At 44.4% G+C, this 18794-nt stretch overlaps 1 protein-coding gene across 9 annotated transcripts in view; it reads left to right on the plus strand.

The window, feature by feature from the left end:
• The window catches only part of wdr25 (WD repeat domain 25), an 84374-nt gene that overhangs the window by 1433 nt on the left and 64147 nt on the right, over positions 1-18794 (plus strand). For all 9 annotated transcript variants that reach the window (XM_078234122.1, XM_078234123.1, XM_078234124.1 and 6 more), the window contains exon 2: positions 6322-7109. In XM_078234122.1, coding sequence (XP_078090248.1) covers positions 6384-7109 — 726 coding nt within the window. In that variant the 5' untranslated portion in view covers positions 6322-6383. The remainder of the gene's footprint in view (positions 1-6321; positions 7110-18794) is intronic.

Raw genomic sequence — 18794 nt, forward strand, 5'->3', positions numbered from 1 at the left:
TTAAGAAGGAGGGCTGGAATGGCAAGTAGAAAAATGGAAGTGGGAAAGACGGATGATAAAATGGACGAATAGGATGAAACAAAATGAACTGAAATAAAATAAATAGAAACGGGGTGAAGGTGGAGGAGAGAGTTGTTGCTCTGAAGTGTTGAACTCCATGTTCAGTCCAGAAGGCTGTAAAGTGCCCAATTGGAAGATGAAGTGCTCTTCCTCCAGTTTGCGTTGGGGTCTACTAGAACATTGCAAAAGGCTAAGGATGGACATGTGGGCAAGAGAGCAGGGTGATGTGTTGAACTGGTAAGCGACAGGAAAATCAGGGTCCTGCTTGCGGATAGACCAAAGGTGTTTAGCAAAGTGGTCACCCAGTCTACGTTTAGTCTCTCCGTTGTAGAGTAGACTGCATTGGCAGCAGCGAATGCAATAGACCAGATTGAAGAAGGTACATGTGAATCGCTGCTTCACTTGAAAGGGGTGTTTAGGACCTGGGAAGGTGAGCAGGAAGGAGGTAAAGGGGCAGGTATTGCACCTTCTATGATTGCATGGGAAGGTGCCGAGGCAGGGGATGAGGTATTGGTTGTGATGGAGAAGTGGATCAGAGTGTCCTGGAGAGAGTGGTCCCTGCAGAATGCTGATGGGGGATTGAGGAGAAGATGTGTTGAACAGTGGCATCATGCTGGAGTTGGAGGAAATGGTGAAGGATGATTCTTTGAATGCGGAGACTAGTGGGGTGAAAAGTGAGGACAAGGGGGACCTATCCTGGTTCTGGGAGGGAGGAGACGGGGTGAGAGCAGTGGTCCGGGGGATGGGTTGGACGTGGTTGAGAGCCCTGTCAGCCATTGTGGGTGAAAAACTACAATTGAAGAAGGAAGACATATCGGCAGCGCTATTTTGGTAAGTGGCATCATTAGAACAGATGTGGCGGAGGTGAAGGAACTGAGAGAATGGGGTGGAGTCCCTACAGGATGTGAGGTGTGAAGAGCTGTAATCAAGATAGTTGTGAGAATCAGTGGGCTTGTAATGGATACTTTGATTTGAATTTGATTTGATTTATTATTGTCACGTATTCAGACAGTGAAAAGTATTGTTTCTTGCACGCTGTACAGACAAAGCATAACGTTCATAGAGAAGGAAAGGAGACAGTGCAGAATGTAGTGTTATAGCTATGGTGTGGATACTAATGGACAGTTTATCACCAGAAATGGAGACAGAGAGGTTAAGGAAGGGAAGAGAGGTGTCAGAGATGGACCATGTGAAGGTGATAGAGGGGTGGATATTGGAAGCAAAGTTGATACATTTTTCCAGGTCCAGATGAGAGCATGAAGTGGCACCAAAATAGTCATTGATGTACCGATAAAGGAGCAGTGGGAGGGGACCGGAGCAGGATTGGAACAAGGAACGCTCCACATAACCCATAAAGAGACAGGTATAACTGGGACCCTTGCGGATCCCAGAGGACACCTAATTTAAGATTGTCAGTTGGGCTCTTAGTGTGGCGCATTTGCAGGTGCTGGGAGCTATATAAATATGATGTGGAGATGCCAGCGTTGGACTGGGGTGAACACAGTAAGAGTTTTAACAACACCAGGTTAAAGTCCAACAGGTTTATTTGGTAGCAAATACTATAAGCTTTCGAGGCGCTGCTCCTTCGTCAGATGGAGTGGAAATGTGCTCTCAAACAGGGCACAGAGACACAATATCAAGTTACAGAATACTGATCAGAATGCGAATCCCTACAGCCAACCAGATCTTAAAGATACAGACAATGTGGGTGGAGGGAGCATTAAGCACAGGTTAAAGAGATGTGTATTGTCTCCAGACAGGATAGCCCGCAAGTCCAGGAGGCAAGCTGTGGGGGTTACTGATAGTGTGACATAAATCCAACATCCCGGTTTAGGCCGTCCTCATGTGTGCAGAACTTGGCTATCAGTTTCTGCTCAGCGACTCTGCGCTATCGTGTGTCGTGTAGGCCGCCTTGGAGAACGCTTACCCGAAGATCAGAGGCTGAATGCCCGTGACCGCTGTAGTGCTCCCCCACAGGAAGAGAACAGTCTTGCCTGGTGATTGTCGAGCGGTGTTCATTCATCCGTTGTTGTAGTGTCTGCATGGTTTCCCCAATGTACCATGCCTCGGGACATCCTTTCCAGCAGCGTATCAGGTAGACAACGTTGGCCGAGTTGCAAGAGTACTCTGTCCACCGTGTCCCATATTTGTCTTCTGAGGAGGTCAGTGCGGTTTTTCGCTGTGGCGCGTCGGAACTGTTGATCAATGAGTCGAGCGCCATATCCTGTTCTTATGAGGGCATCTTTCAGCGTCTGGAGGTGTCTGTTGCGATCCTCCTCATCCGAGCAGATCCTGTGTATACGGAGGGCTTGTCCGTAGGGGATGGCTTCTTTAACGTGTTTAGGGTGGAAGCTGGAGAAGTGGAGCATCGTGAGGCTTGCAGAACAGTGAGGTGCTGAGGTGACCATCCTTAATGGAGATGCGTGTGTCCAAGAATGCAACCGATTCCGGAGAGTAGTCCATGGTGAGTCTGATGGTGGGATGGAACTTGTTGATGTCATCATATAGTTGTTTCAGTGATTGCTCACCATGACTCCAAAGGAAGAAAATGTCATCGATGTATCTAGTGTATAACATCTCCGTTAAGGACGGTCACCTCAGCACCTCACTGTATCGCAAGCCCACGGATAACCTCACGATGCTCCACTTCTCCAGCTTCCACCCTAAACACGTTAAAGAAGCCATCCCCTACGGACAAGCCCTCCATATACACAGGATCTGCTCAGATGAGGAGGATCGCAACAGACATCTCCAGACGCTGAAAGATGCCCTCATAAGAACAGGATATGGCGCTCGACTCATCGATCAACAGTTCCGACGCGCCACAGTGAAAAACCGCACTGACCTCCTCAGAAGACAAACATGGGACACGGTGGACAGAGTACCCTTCGTGGTCCAGTACTTCCCCGGAGCGGAGAAGCTACGGCATCTCCTCCGGAGCCTTCAACATGTCATTGATAAAGACGAACATCTCGCCAAGGCCATCCCCACACCCCCACTTCTTGCCTTCAAACAACTGCACAACCTCAAACAGACCATTGTCCACAGCAAACTACCCAGCCTTCAGGAGAACAGTGACCACGACACCACACAACCCTGCCACAGCAACCTCTGCAAGACGTGCTGGATCATTGACACAGGTGCCATCATCTCATGTGACAACACCATCTACCAGGTACACGGTACCTACTCATGCAACTCGGCCAACGTTGTCTACCTGATACGCTGCAGGAAAGGATATCCCGAGGCATGGTACATTGGGGAAACCATGCAGACGCTACGACAACGGATGAATGAACACCGCTTGACAATCACCAGGCAAGACTGTTCTCTTCCTGTGGGGGAGCACTTCAGCGGTCACGGGCATTCAGCCTCTGATCTTCGGGTAAGCGTTCTCCAAGGCGGCCTTCACGACAGCGCAGAGTCGCTGAGCGGAAACGGATAGCCAAGTTCCGCACACATGAGGACGGCCTAAACCGGGATGTTGGATTTATGTCACATTATCAGTAACCCCCACAGCTTGCCTCCTGGACTTGCGGGCTGTCCTGTCTGGAGACAATACACATCTCTTTAACCTGTGCTTAATGCTCCCTCCACCCACATTGTCTGTATCTTTAAGATCTGGTTGGTTGTAGGGATTCGCATTCTAATCAGTATTCTGTAACTTGATTTTGTGTCTCTGTGCCCTGTTTGAGAGCACATTTCCACTCCATCTGACGAAGGAGCAGCGCTCCGAAAGCTAATGGTATTTGCTACCAAATAAACCTGTTGGACTTTAACCTGGTGTTGTTAAAACTCTAGCTATATAAATACACAGGGCCATGTTCTTTGCAGACAGAAAGAATTTGTACACACATTGTGCCTGTTTCAGCTAAACAAAATAAGTGACAGCCATTCACTGATTCATTCCTTGGTGAAATGCCTTGACTAATGAGTCAAACTGCCTGGTTTAAATTTCAAACAGTGCTTGGCAATTAACTTTCAGTCAACATCAACTGGCAACACCTCTACCAGTCAGAGTCCACTTGCCAACCAATCAGCACTCTCTTTTCATACAGTATAAATTCCTTGTTTTCCTTTACATTTGCATTCTTGCAAATTATTCTGATGATTGTAAGATGAAAAGCTTCAACAAAATGTCTCTTTTTTTCAACAATATTTGACAAACAGCAATTTGCTCATCTCCCACTGAGCCCTAATACCCCTGTGATGCATTAACCCTTCATCTTCCCATGATTCTTTTCCTTCAAATCACTCACATTCACTGCCTGCTCATTCCTGTATTCTCTCCTTCCTCCACTGTCACTGATCATAGTCTTTAAGTCTCCATTTAGTTTCCCCATCACTAGTCCACCTTACTGATTTTGAATGTGTTAAAGAACTGAAATATTTACTGGAACTATTCCATCCTCTATCCTTCCCTTCTCTTGAAATAATTAGTTGGCTTGTGAAATCAACTGTTTTTTGGACAATTTAACTAATATGCAGCAAAGTTGCTCTCTTACTCTTCTCCCTTCCCCCAGATTAATACAGTTTATAGATTTTATCAAACACTTAAATACAACAGAGGTGCAATTAGTTCACTGCTATTTTGTTTAGAATCGTAGAATTCTATAGTGCAGATGGAGGCCATTCAGCCCATCAAGGCTGCACTGACCACCATCCCACCCAGGCCCTATCCCCATAACCCCATGCATTTACCCTAGCTAGTCCCCCTGATACTGAAGGGCAATTTAGCATGGTCAATCCAGCTAACCTACACATCTTTGGACTGTGGGAGGAAATCTATGCAGACACGGGGAGAATGTGCAAACTGCAAACTCCACAAAGATAGTGACCCAAGCCAGGAATTGAACCCAGGTCCCTGGCGATGTGAGGCAGCAGTGCTAACCACTGTGCCACCCAAGCTTATACAAACAAGCACATACACGTGTCTTTAAATAAACATTTAATGTAACCTTTATCATATCAAAGCTTTTGAAATTTGTCTCTGTCAAAATTATTTGAAAGTCTTTTATGTGGCACTTTATTAGGCGCCTTTTATAAATTGGTGTATGTACTGCATTTCTTTATCAATATAATTATTTCCTCAAACATTTCTAATACATTTGTGAGTTTTTATACATCCTGACCTTCATTCATGTTGTGCTTTCTGGGTGAGTTTTAATTTGATCATGTATTATGGCCTCTAAAAGCAATTATACTGAGTTTAAAGATCTGCAGTTAAATCGATTAACTCAATTTTCCTCCTCCAGTATATTTTAATGGATTTTCAATCTTCTTGTCCCTAATGGTTCTATGGGGTCACTTTTAACTATGGTTCTATAGAACTATGGTTCTATGGGATCACTTTTAACATTTAAGAAAAATTTGGATGGGTTCATGGAAGAGAGGAGTGTGGAGGGATATGGTCCAAGTGCAGGTCAGTGACCTAGGCAAAAAATGGTTCGGCACAGACAAGAAGGGCCAAAAGGCCTGTTTCTGAGCTGTAATTTTCTATGGTTCTAATACTTTCCTTTCATGGCAGTGAATATGTCGTAAAATTTGAGTTTGGGTTTTGTGAATAGAGCTAATAAAGCATGGGACTAGTGAGTGTTCTATGTAGCCTTGCATTTCTGTATGATCTTTTAACATCTGCACAGCTGAGTACTGTTACAGCAGGGATATCTGGTTAGCTTACTACATTTGCTTCAAACACAAAAATCGCCTGGTCTCTAATGAAACAATGTATTTTTATTAGAAAGGAGAAAGATAATCCATATGTTAGTTTAGTTTATTTATTAGTGTCACAAGTAGGCTTACATTAACACTGCAGTGAAGTTACCATGAAAATCCCCTAGTCGTCACATTCCGGCGCCAGTTCTCATGCACTGAGGGAGAATTTAGCATGGCCAATGCACCTAACCAGCACGTCTTTCGGACTGTGGGAGGAAACCGGAGCATCCGGAGGAAACCCACGCAGACACGGGGAGAACGTGCAAACTCTGCACGACAGTGACCCAAGCTGGGAATCAAACCAGGGTCCTTGACGCTGTGAGGCAGCAGTGCTAACCACTGTGCCATTGTGGTAGAAAAATGGGCATGCAAAACATTGTCAATACTGCAAGCACTTATTTATTTTAGAGGTTAAGATAACCTTTTAGAGTATAAATATTAAATGAAGACACAAAAATCGTTTAATTTAAAAAGAAGAAAATTGCATCATAATGTCTAAGACGACAACTTTCAATCTTTCAATTAATGAGAATGTTATAATTGCAGGAAGCTCCATCAGATTCGCGACCAGAAACAGAGTGCACACCCTACCGATTACAGATTGCCATATGAATTCTCTGGTTGCCTATGAGTCTTCAGATTCTGAGACAGACAATGACAAAAATGAAGAAGCAACTTTTCTTCAGCGAAAAGATGATTTTGTTGACTCTAAATTTCAATTTCCGCAAGTATTTCCAACTGTCACAGGATCAGAACCTTCTCAATGTGGTTTAGAGCTCAAAGTTGCAGCCACTGGAAGTAGCAATGAGGAATACAACTGGTGGAGTAGACCGAATAATGCACAGAGACACTTCGGTGTCTCTCCTAGACCTCCAGACATGTCTTTGAAAGATGAGACATATTTTCAGTTTTCTAAAAGCAAATATAAAAATGCATTGGATCTGGTGAAGAAATCTGACAGAATTCCTACAAATATGGTGTCCTCAGCTCAGAAGAGATTATTTCCACACTCGGTGCCAGCTGCTGAAAATATTAAACCTTACATACCCAAAAGACTGAGGCAGAAAGAAGAAGTAACTTATGAAAGCAAAGACAGCACAGAAGTTGTAAACTCTGACATAAACCAGGCTGAAGAACAGCAGTTAAGTCGATTGAGTAGAATTTCGGACTTCATTAAGCCCTACCTGGAAACCCAATATAGAACTTCAGACATACCAAAACACTTGGTGTTTCACATCTCTCAGCACAAGGGACCAGTGACTACAGTGCAGTGGTGTCCTGTGCGGCAACACAGTCACTTGCTGCTCTCTGCCTCCATGGATAAGTCTATAAAGGTAGAGTTCCATTATGTAGAAAATAATTGCTGGGTATCAGTTTGTACTCAAAAGATGAATGATTAATTCTGTTAAAAGCCTCACTGGCCAATTAATACCTAATATATTTGGAAATATGAATTTTCATAATATTCAATTCAACCTAATTCACTTTCTTCCCTCTTCAAATGCATTTACAACTGGAATTTGAAACACTAATTTCATTGCTTTTGGACTAATATTGTAAGTAGTTTCATTTTTGAAATTCCAAAGCAACTGCTAAGGGCATGTGTCAAAAGAACACACGATATGATTGTAAGAACATAAGAATTAAGAGCATGAGTAGACCATTCACCCCCTTGAGCATGCTCCTTCTTTCAGTCAGATCATGGCTAATCTACCTCAGCTACCCCTTCCTCCTACACTCTCCCTATATCCCTTGACTCCCTTCATATCTAAAAAAATGTTGATCTGTGACTTGAATATGCTTATTGTCTGAGTATTCATAGCTCTCCAGGATAAAGAATTCAAAGCATTCTCAACACTTTGATTGAAGATATTCCTCCTCCAGTTAATCCTAAATGACTGATTCCTAATTCTGAGACAGTGAGCACTAGTCCTCGAGTCTCCAACTGGAAGCAGCTACCCTGTCAAGTTCCTTAAGAATCTTGGGGGTGATTCTCCGAGCCCACTGCATTGCTCCAGCAGCGCAATGGGCTGAGAGACATCAGGGAGGCTGTATAGCGGACTCCCCGCTGGGCGCCATGGCCTCCAGCCCCCAGCACAGAGCTGATCTCCATATAAAAATTCTGGTTTGAATATAATTGGTGGACCCGGGACTGAAGTCTCTGGGCTCACTAGCCACTCTCTCTCTCTCTCTCTCTCCCCCACCAACCGTGGCCCCCAGCCAGGAGTGGGTCACTCTAGCGGGGTTTACAACAGCACTCCACTAAAGGGGAGTTGGCGACCCAACCTTGCTGGAGTGAAGGGAGACCATTGAGGCCCCCCAGAAGGTCGGGGTTTGGAGGGGGTGGGGGTGCCCTCTGTGCATTGCCAGCCTGGCCCACTGGCACTGCCCACCGGCCTATGGGGGGTAGATCTGTGGGGGGTGGGGTGGTAGTGGTCGGGGCTGGCCCAGAGATGTCTGGGAAGCCAGCAATCGGGGCGTGGTGGGATTGGAGGGGCAGCACTGTGCTGGCCAGCAATCGAGAGGCCGTCAGTGTGGGGCTACTGCGCATGTGCCGATCTCCAGTCTGACAGATCGGCACATGCGCCGTGGCCTACCCAACACTATGCTGCCAGCCTCTTCAGCGAGAATAGACCCCGCCCACAGCTTTTTAGCGTAAATCTCCCTGAGGCACTCTGCAGTGTACAGACTGTGGGAGATTCATTCTGAAAATCCCGTTTAAAAATCCAGCGTGAGTTACTCCAGTTTTTATGCGAATTTGGCAGTTAGAATTTTTTTGGGACAATCCGGCCCTATGTTTCAGTGAGATCTACACTCGTTCTTCTAAACTCTAGCCAACAAAGGCCTAGTGTAGTCAATACTCCTCCATAGGACCATCCTATCATCCAAGGAATCAGCCTTGTTAACCCATCATTGCACTCCAGCTAAGGCAATCATATCCTTCCTTGGGTAAGGATACAAAGCTGAACAAATTACTCCAAGTATAAGTCCTATACACGTCCTTGGGTCTCCTTTACTCTTGTAACCCAATCCCTTTGTAATAACGGCCAGTTTGCTTTCTTAATTGTAATGCTTCAGTACGGTTTTATATACAAACCTATTATTACACTGCAGAAAGAATAGTTGAAACGTTTTTTTCCAGAATACACACAAGAGGTTGTGGTAACACCATGACTTTGAATCATGATCTATTATTCTATAAAAAAATACAACTCTGACTCTAATTACAGCGAATTAATGGTATAAAGAAATAGAACTGTCAGCCATGTGGATGTGGCCAGGTACAGATTTTAAACTGCTCCAGATTATTCTCTCCAGTCCTAACTTAGACCATATAATTATTGACGGGAAAAAATGCATCAAATTGTTACATTACTTTCTCTCATTATTTAAGTAGAATTGAGTTTGGATTGTTTTCAGGTTAAAGTTATTCTGGAACATTTTATAGAATTCAGAAAAGAAAACAGACTATGACTTTGCATCACGTCTAGTGATATCTTTATCCTTAATATAAAAACAAAATACTGCAGATGCTGGAATCTGAAACAAAAACAGAAAATGCTGGAAAATCTCGGCAGGTCTGACAGCGTCTGTGGGGAAAGAATAAAGCCGATGTTTTGAGTTTAGATGACCATTCGTTAGAGCTGAGAGCAAAGAGAATCAGCAGAGATTTACACTATGAGGGTTGGGGGGGGGGGGGCGAATGGGACGAAGGGAATGAGGATCCAGAAGGCTGAGAAGATGCTAAAAGTGTCAATTAAGTGATCAGAATGTATGAACGGCCCTTAATGTCCACTTGTCCCTTAATGGAAGAATGACCTGGCGAATAACTGAATGATGGCAGAGAAAATAACTGAAATAAGGTTATAATAAAATGATAGTGAAGCAATGTTACATGATTTGAAGGTTATAATGTTGTGCAGTTAATATAAACTGGACACCTTCCTTTTCAAATGTGCAAATGTCTTGCAGTGTATCTAGTGCCTTCAGAAACCTGAAACTCAGCTCCCTCAGTTCTTTCATATCACCTAGCTTTCCCACAGTTAAAATATTACAATTTCAAGCTGTGATATAAAATCATTCATAAATACCTTACATTCTGCAATGCTAATCGGAATCAGTTTCCTGTCGTATATTACCATATCTTTAATCTTTGGGTGATTCTTCGCTATGCTGGAAGGAGTCAATATGTTCATAATACTTGATTCTAATTTTAAAACTATTGAATCAATTCGTATGTTACCTGCAACTTCCTTCATTAAAATCTTATTTTAAAATTAAGGTTATACAAAGATGACATTCAAGGTGATTGCCAGTGGTATCTTGTGGTCATGAAACTTGTATGTTAACATATATGTCACATGAGGAAAAACATTTTTATGCAATGAATGCCTTGGATTTGGAATGACCTACCTCAGAGTGTGATGGAGCCCAATACAACTGGGGTTTTCAAAAGAGAATTGGATAAGAAAATGCACAGTTAAAGGGAAAGGACAGAGTAATGGGAAGAGCTATAAGACCATAAGACATAGGAGCAGAATTAGGCCACTCGACCCATCGATTCTGTTCCGCCATTCAATCATGGCTGATATTTTTCTCATCCCCATTCTCCTGCCTTTTCCCCATAACCCTGATCCCCTTATTAATCAAGAACCTATCTATCTCTGTCTTAAAGACACTCAATGACCTGGCCTCCACAGCCTTCTGCGGCAAAGAGTTTCACAGATTCACCACTCTCTGGCTGAAGAAATTCCTCCTCATCTCTGTTTTAAAGGATCGTCCCTTTAGCCTGAGATTGTGCCTTCTGGTTCTAGTTTTTCCTACTAGTGGAAACATCCTCTCCACATCCACTCTATCCAGGCCTCGCAGTATCCTGTAAGTTTCAATAAGATCCTCCCTCATCCTTCTAAACTCCAATGAGCTGGGTTGCTCTTTCAAAGAGCTGACACTGACACAACAGGCTGAATGGCCTCCTGTGCTGTAACCCCTCCATTATTCTATGAAACTTTAATTGGCTGTGAATCATTTTGGAACATCCCAAGATCATGAAGTTGTTAAACAAATACAAATTCCTTCTGACACCAAGTAGTCGCCGATCTGCATGCTCTCCGTTGCTGTAACATCCTTCTGTCAAATGTGAAGCCCAAAACTGCTCACAGCAGTTGTTTTACTAAGCATTTGTATAGTTTCACTGTCATTTCCTGACCATGATATTCTATACCACTTGCCGAAGTATACAGCTCACATTTTTTATGGCTTTACGTGAGATGGTTCTTTTAATGTCTTGTGAACCTGAAACTCAGCTCCCTCAGTTCTTTGCTATCACCTAGCTCTCCCACAGTTAAAATATAACTTTGTTGAAGCAAAATGTCAAACCACTTATTTACCCACATTAAATTGAATTTTTTCCCCATTCTTGGATCTCAAACCCCTTTGAGAAACACCCTTTACCCTCTATTCTCTCTTTCCTCCCTTGTAACCAGTTCTTAATCCAAGCTACTATTCTAATTTCATAACCTTAAATCTTCTCCAATGGTTTCCTAATAGTACCTTGTGCTACCTGCATCACATAGAATCTCAGAAGGAGGCCATTCGGCCCCCGAGTCTGCAACAACTTTCTGAAAGAGCACCTTGCCCAGGCACACACACACACACACCCCCCCCTCTCCCCACCCCCGGCCGCCTATCCACATAACCCTGCGCATCCATCACGGCTCATCCACCTAACCTACACATCTTTGGATAACGATTAAAGAGCAAATAACTATTTAATACTTTTCTAGTCTAAAAAATAGATGCGTTTCTCAGATGTGCTGAAATTATTTGTATCTTACTCGCCCTTAATCCTTTAGAATCTCTCAGTGCAGAAAGAGGCCATTTGGCCCATTGAGACTGGACCAACTGTGTATAAGAGTATCCTACCCAGGCCCTCTGCTCCTCCCTTTCCCAGTAATCGTGCACATTTACCATGGCTAATCCATCTAACCTACACATCCTTGGACATTAAGGGACAATTTAGCATGGCCAATGCACATCTTTGGACTGTGGGAGGAAACTAGAGCACCCAGAGGAAACCCACGCAGTGACTGTGTGGAGTTTGTACAGTCACCCAAGGCTGGAATTGAACCCGAGTCCCTGGTGCTGTGAGGCAGCAGTGCTAACCGTTGTGCCACCGTGCTGCCATGTATTGCAATTCCCATTTCACCATATTTGTCACCTCAAATTGCCAACTGAGGCATTTCTGAAATATTGTAGCTTAGAGTCATAGAGGTTTACAGCATGGAAACAGGCCCTTCAGCCCAACTTGTCCATGCTGCCCTTTCTTTTTTAAAACCCCTAAACTAATCCCAATTGCCCACATTTGGCTCATATCCCTCTATGCCCATCGTACCCATGTGACTATCTAAATGCTTTTTAAAAGACAAAATTGTACCCGCCTCTACTGCTACCTCTGGCAGCTTGTTCCAGATACTCACCACCCTCTGTGTGCAAAAATTGCCCCTCTGGACACCTTTGTATCTCTCCCCTCTCACTTTAAACCTATGCCCTCTAGTTTTACACTCCCCTATCTTTGGGAAAAGATATTGACTATTTAGCTGATCTGTGCCCCTCATTATTTTATAGACCTCTATAAGATCACCCCTCAGCCTCCTACGCTCCAAAGAAAATAGTCCCAGTCTATCCAGCCTCTCCTTATAACTCAATCCATCAAGTCCCGGTAGCATCCTAGTAAATCTTTTCTGCACTCGTTCTAGTTTAATAATATCCTTTCTATAATAGGGTGACCAGAATTGCACACAATATTCCAAGTGTGGCCTTACCAATGTCTTGTACAACTTCAACAAGACATTCCAACTCCTGTATTCAATGTTCTGACCGATGAAACCAAGCATGCCGAATGCCTTCTTCACCACTCTGTCCACCTGTGACTCCACTTTCAAGGAGCTATGAACATGTACCCCTAGATCTCTTTGTTGTGTAACTCTCCCCAACGCCCTACCGTTAACTGAGTAAGTCCTGCCCTGGTTCAATCTACCAAAATGCATCACCTCGCATTTGTCTAAATTAAACTCCATCTGCCATTCGTCAGCCCACTGGCCCAATTGATCAAGATCCTGTTGCAATTGGAGATAACTTTCTTCACTGTCCACTATGCCACCAATCTTAGTGTCATCTGCAAACTTACTAACCATGCCTCCTATATTCTCATCCAAATCATTAATATAAATGACAAATAACAGTGGACCCACTGAGGCACACCGCTGGTCACAGGCCTCCAGTTTGAAAAACAACCCTCTGTAACCACCCTCTGGCTTCTGTCAAGAAGTGGAGATGCCGGCGTTGGACTGGGGTAAACACAGTAAGAGTTTTAACAACACCAGGTTAAAGTCCAACAGGTTTATTTGGTAGCAAATGCCATTAGCTTTCGGAGCGCTGCTCCTTCTTCAGATGGAGTGGATATCTGCTCTCAAACAGGGCATACAGAGACACAATCAAGTTACAGAATACTGATTAAAATGCGAATCTCTACAGCCAACCAGGTCTTAAAGATACAGACAATGTGAGTGGAGGGAGCATTAAGCACAGGTTAAAGAGATGTGTATTGTCTCCAGACAGGACAGCCAGTGAAATTCTGCAAGTCCAGGAGGCAAGCTGTGGGGGTTACTGATAGTGTGGCATAAACCCAAGATCCCGGTTTAGGCCGTCCTCATGTGTGCGGAACTTGGCTATCAGTTTCTGCTCAGCCACTCTGTGCTGTCGTGTGTCGTGAAGGCCGCCTTGGAGAACGCTTACCCGAAGATCAGTGACCAGGAACAGTGACCACGACACCACACCACCCTGCCACAGCAACCTCTGCAAGATATGCCGGATCATCGACACGGATGCCATCATCTCAGTGAGAACACCATCTACCAGGTACGCGGTACCTACTCTTGCAACTCGGCCAACATTGTCTACCTGATACGCTGCAGGAAAGGATGTCCCGAGGCATGGTACATTGGGGAAACCATGCAGACGCTATGACAACGGATGAATGAACACCGCTCGACAATCACCAGGCAAGACTGTTCTCTTCCTGTGGGGGAGCACTTCAGCGGTCACAGGCCTTCAGCCTCTGATCTTCGGGTAAGCGTTCTCCAAGGCGGCCTTCACGACACACGACAGCGCAGAGTCGCTGAGCAGAAACTGATAGCCAACTTCCGTACACATGAGGACGGCCTAAACCGGGATAGAACAAAGAACAAAGAACAGTACAGCACAGGAAACAGGCCCTTCGGCCCTCCAAGCCTGTGCCGCTCCTTGGTCCAACTAGACCAATCGTTTGTATCCCTCCATTCCCAGGCTGCTCATGTGACTATCCAGGTAAGTCTTAAAAGATGTCAGCGTGCCTGCCTCCACCACCCTACTTGGCAGTGCATTCCAGGCCCCCACCACCCTCTGTGTAAAAAACGTCCCTCTGATATCTGAGTTATACTTCGCCCCTCTCACCTTGAGCCCGTGACCCCTCGTGATCGTCACCTCCGACCTGGGAAAAAGCTTCCCACTATTCACCCTATCTATACCCTTCATAATCTTGTACACCTCTATTAGATCTCCCCTCATTCTCCGTCTTTCCAGGGAGAACAACCCCAGTTTACCCAATCTCTCCTCATAGCTAAGACCCTCCATACCAGGCAACATCCTGGTAAACCTTCTCTGCACTCTCTCTAACGCCTCCACGTCCTTCTGGTAGTGCGGCGACCAGAACTGGACGCAGTACTCCAAATGTGGCCTAACCAGCGTTCTATACAGCTGCATCATCAGACTCCAGCTTTTATACTCTATACCCCGTCCTATAAAGGCAAGCATACCATATGCCTTCTTCACCACCTTCTCCACCTGTGTTGCCACCTTCAAGGATTTGTGGACTTGCACACCTAGGTCCCTCTGTGTTTCTATACTCCTGATGACTCTGCCATTTTTTGTATAACTCCTCCCTACATTATTTCTTCCAAAATGCATCACTTCGCATTTATCCGGATTAAACTCCATCTGCCACCTCTCCGCCCAATTTTCCAGCCTATCTATATCCTGCTGTATTGCCCGACAATGCTCTTCGCTATCCGCAAGTCCAGCCATCTTTGTGTCATCCGCAAACTTGCTGATTACACCAGTTACACCTTCTTCCAAATCATTTATATATATCACAAATAGCAGAGGCCCCAGTACAGAGCCCTGCGGAACACCACTGGTCGCGGAACACCACTGGTCACAGACCTCCAGCCGGAAAAAGACCCTTCGACCACTACCCTCTGTCTCCTTTGGCCAAGCCAGTTCTCCACCCATCTAGCCACTTCTGCTTGTATCCCATGAGCCTTAACCTTCTTAACCAACCTGCCATGTGGGACTTTGTCAAATGCCTTACTGAAATCCATATAGACGACATCCACGGCCCTTCCTTCATCAACCGTTTTTGTCACTTCCTCAAAAAACTCCACCAAATTTGTAAGGCACGACCTCCCTCTTACAAAACCATGCTGTCTGTCACTAATGAGATTGTTCCGTTCTAAATGCACATACATCCTGTCTCTAAGAATCCTCTCCAACAACTTCCCTACCACGGACGTCAAGCTCACCGGCCTATAATTTCCTGGGTTATCCCTGCTACCCTTCTTAAACAACGGGACCACATTCGCTATCCTCCAATCCTCAGGGACCTCACCCGTGTCGAAAGGATGTTGGGTTTATGTCACACTATCAGTAACCCCCACAGCTTGCCTCCTGGACTTGCAGAATCTCACTGGCTGTCCTGTCTGGAGACAATACACATCTCTTTAACCTGTGCTTAATGCTCCCTCCACTCACATTGTCTTTAAGACCTGTTTGGCTGTAGAGATTCGCATTTCAATCAGTATTCTGTATCTTGATTTTGTGTCTCTGTATGCCCTGTTTGAGAGCAGATATCCACTCCATCTGATGAAGGAGCACCGCTCTGATAGCTAATGGCATTTGCTACCAAATAAACCTGTTGGACTTTAACCTGGTGTTGTTAAAACTCTTATTCTGTCAAGAAGCCAATTTTGTATCCATTTAGATACCTCACCCTGGATTCCATGAGATTTAACCTTATGCAACAACCTACCATGCGGTACCTTGTCAAAGGCTTCTGAACATCAAAAGGATTTTGGTTTAAAAGAACCAGTGTAAAGAGTTCTCCAAACATGCAGTTAACTTGAGAACCATTTACTCTTAATTCGCTGGCAAAATGCAAGTGGCTTCTTCAGGGTCATAAGAACATAAGAAATAGGAGCAGAAGTAGGCCATCTAGCCCCTCGAGCCTGCCCCGCGATCATGGCTGATCTGAAGTGGATCAGTTCCACTTACCCACCTGATCCCCATAACCCCTAATTCCCTTACCGATCAGGAATCCATCTATCCGTGATTTAAACATATTCAACGAGGTAGCCTCCACCACTTCAGTGGGCAGAGAATTCCAGAGATTCACCACCCTCTGAGAGAAGAAGTTCCTCCTCAACTCTGTCCTAAACTGACCCCCCTTTATTTTGAGGCTGTGCCCTCTAGTTCTAGCTTCCTTTCTAAGTGGAAAGAATCTCTCCATCTCTACCCTATCCAGCCCCTTCATTATCTTATAGGTCTCTATAAGACCCCCCCTCAGCCTTCTAAATTCCAACCAGTACAAACCCAATCTGCTCAGTCTCTTCTCATAATCAACACACCTCATCTTTGGTATCAACCCTGGTGAACCTTCTCTGCACTCCCTCCAAGGCCAATATATCCTTCTGCAAATAAGGGGACCAATACTGCACACAGTATTCCAGCTGTGGCCTCACCAATGCCCTGTACAGATGCAGCAAGACATCTCTGCTTTTATATTCTATCCCCCTTGCGATATAGCCCAACATCCCATTTGCGTTCTTGATCACCTGTTGTACCTGCAGACTGGGTTTTTGCATTTCATGCACAAGGACCCCCAGGTCCCTTTGCACAGTAGCATGTTGTAATTTGTTTCCATTTAGATAATCCAATTTGCTATTATTTCCTCCAAAGTGAATAACCTCGCATTTGTCAACATTATACTCCATCTGCCAGATCCTCGCCCACTCACTCATCCTGTCCAAATCTCTCTGCAGAGCTTCTACGCCCTGCACACGATTCATTTTTCCACTTATCTTTGTGTCGTCTGCAAATTGCTTGGGACCTGTGTTTGTGACAAAAGTTGTGTTTCGAGCTGAATGTTTTTCTGCCCTTCATCCTTATCTCATTTCCCAATCATCCTTCCCCCTAAATGCTGGATGTAAAACCACGAGCACCAGTTGCTCTCTGGTATCTTGTTGTCATTCTTCACATGATTTTAGCATCAGCATGGTTCTGGGAGCATCTCAAGTCAGTTCAGTTTTGACCTCACCTCATGTCCATTACTTGTAGGGATCACTGAATAATGACCAGCAGGGACCAGACTAACTTATTTTGCCTCCAAGGAACAGGAGCCAATTGCTTTGCTGCCACTTGTTGCTCTGGTTGGGATTGGATAACCCAGCGAGGATTGAACCTGGGATCTTTCTAGCACTGCCTTAGGCATCAAGACATTGAGGTTCCTTTGTACTTTAAGATGTTGGTGAGTTAACTGAGAACAAAATGCAATGAGGGTTCAATTGATTGTTGTATTTATTTGTTTTTGTGAGTTGTCAACCTAAGTTTTATGGAGAAATTCTTACAAAATTCTTCATATTGATTTGCTTGTGTTGAGAGAAATCCCTGCTAGATGCATAGAGAGGTAAATGCATTTGACACTTTGCTGCTCATTTTCAGAAAGCAACATCTATATTTAGTGTTAGAAGTCTAGCATCAGATGTACACTTCCTTTCTGTATTTTTCTGTCAACATATACCATTGTAAATTATTCTGTCATGTTTCCCATTCAAACTTAGTCATTTGTCAATGAGTAGTTGCAAATTCAGGCCACGAGATGGCTCTCTCTGTGCATTAATTTGAAAATAATTTCTATGAACTCTGTCACCAAATCTGTGCATTAAAAATGCTATGGGCATTTTGCCAGTTCCTCTTGAAAATTAGGACTTTTCTTTATAATGGTATCTGATAAGAAAGTTTTGCTTTGGTATCATGTTCCACTGATTGTTGAATCTTATCCCGTTTCTGGGTGGATGCAGTTTTTGTGGTTTAAGAATCTGAGTCCTAGCGCTGATGTGATGAAATCTTTTTATTACACCTACAGTATTAACCTTTCAGTATGTGATGTTCTTCATGCAGGAATGATTGAGACTTTTTAGATTGTGCTGCTTAATGTGAATCTTGTGATATGTGAAAACATCATTTCAAAGTCAACCTAATTAAAAACTGTGCTTCTATTGAGAACTAGCACAGGTTTGTGGTGGATATTTTACAGCTGTTTGATACCACTGTTGACCAATATTACCATGTCCCTCAAGGCAAATGCACGAACTATCACAGTTTTTGGTTTTGAAGGAAGTAGTATTAAGTTCTACTTTTATTGGCCACAATCTTCCCAGTCCAACAGGAGAAGTTTTCAAGTGGGGGTCAGGAGGAGTATCTAAGGAATATGTATCAGGTCAACCTTCCTGGAGTTGGACTAGAACCTGCAAGAGGCTATCTGCCTGGCAGTGACGCAGCCAATCAGCATAATCAAATGTAGACGGATTTAACACACTGTTGGGATCTTCCTGATGATGGAAGGGCTTCGCACTGAGGGGCTTAGAGTGGCTGGCCTGAGTTGGTGTTAGGTGGTGGGGAGCAGCAAGGCAATGTACATATTCTCCCTACCCCCACACCCTACCAATACTGCTTCCCACCCTGACTGACCTGCTCGTCACATCCTCCCGTTCGCTATTTCCTTCCTGCTCACCTCTTCCCTGCTGCTTCTCTCCTCATCCTCCTACTCACAGCACAGAGAACATGAAGAGCTGATGCGCATGTTAGAGTCTTTTGACCTTGATGACAAGGATCTTGAGAGATAAGAAATCTTTATTGGGAACAAATTG

The sequence above is a fragment of the Mustelus asterias genome, chromosome 18 (assembly GCF_964213995.1).
Source record: "Mustelus asterias chromosome 18, sMusAst1.hap1.1, whole genome shotgun sequence".
Classification (NCBI taxonomy): Eukaryota; Metazoa; Chordata; class Chondrichthyes; order Carcharhiniformes; family Triakidae; genus Mustelus; species Mustelus asterias.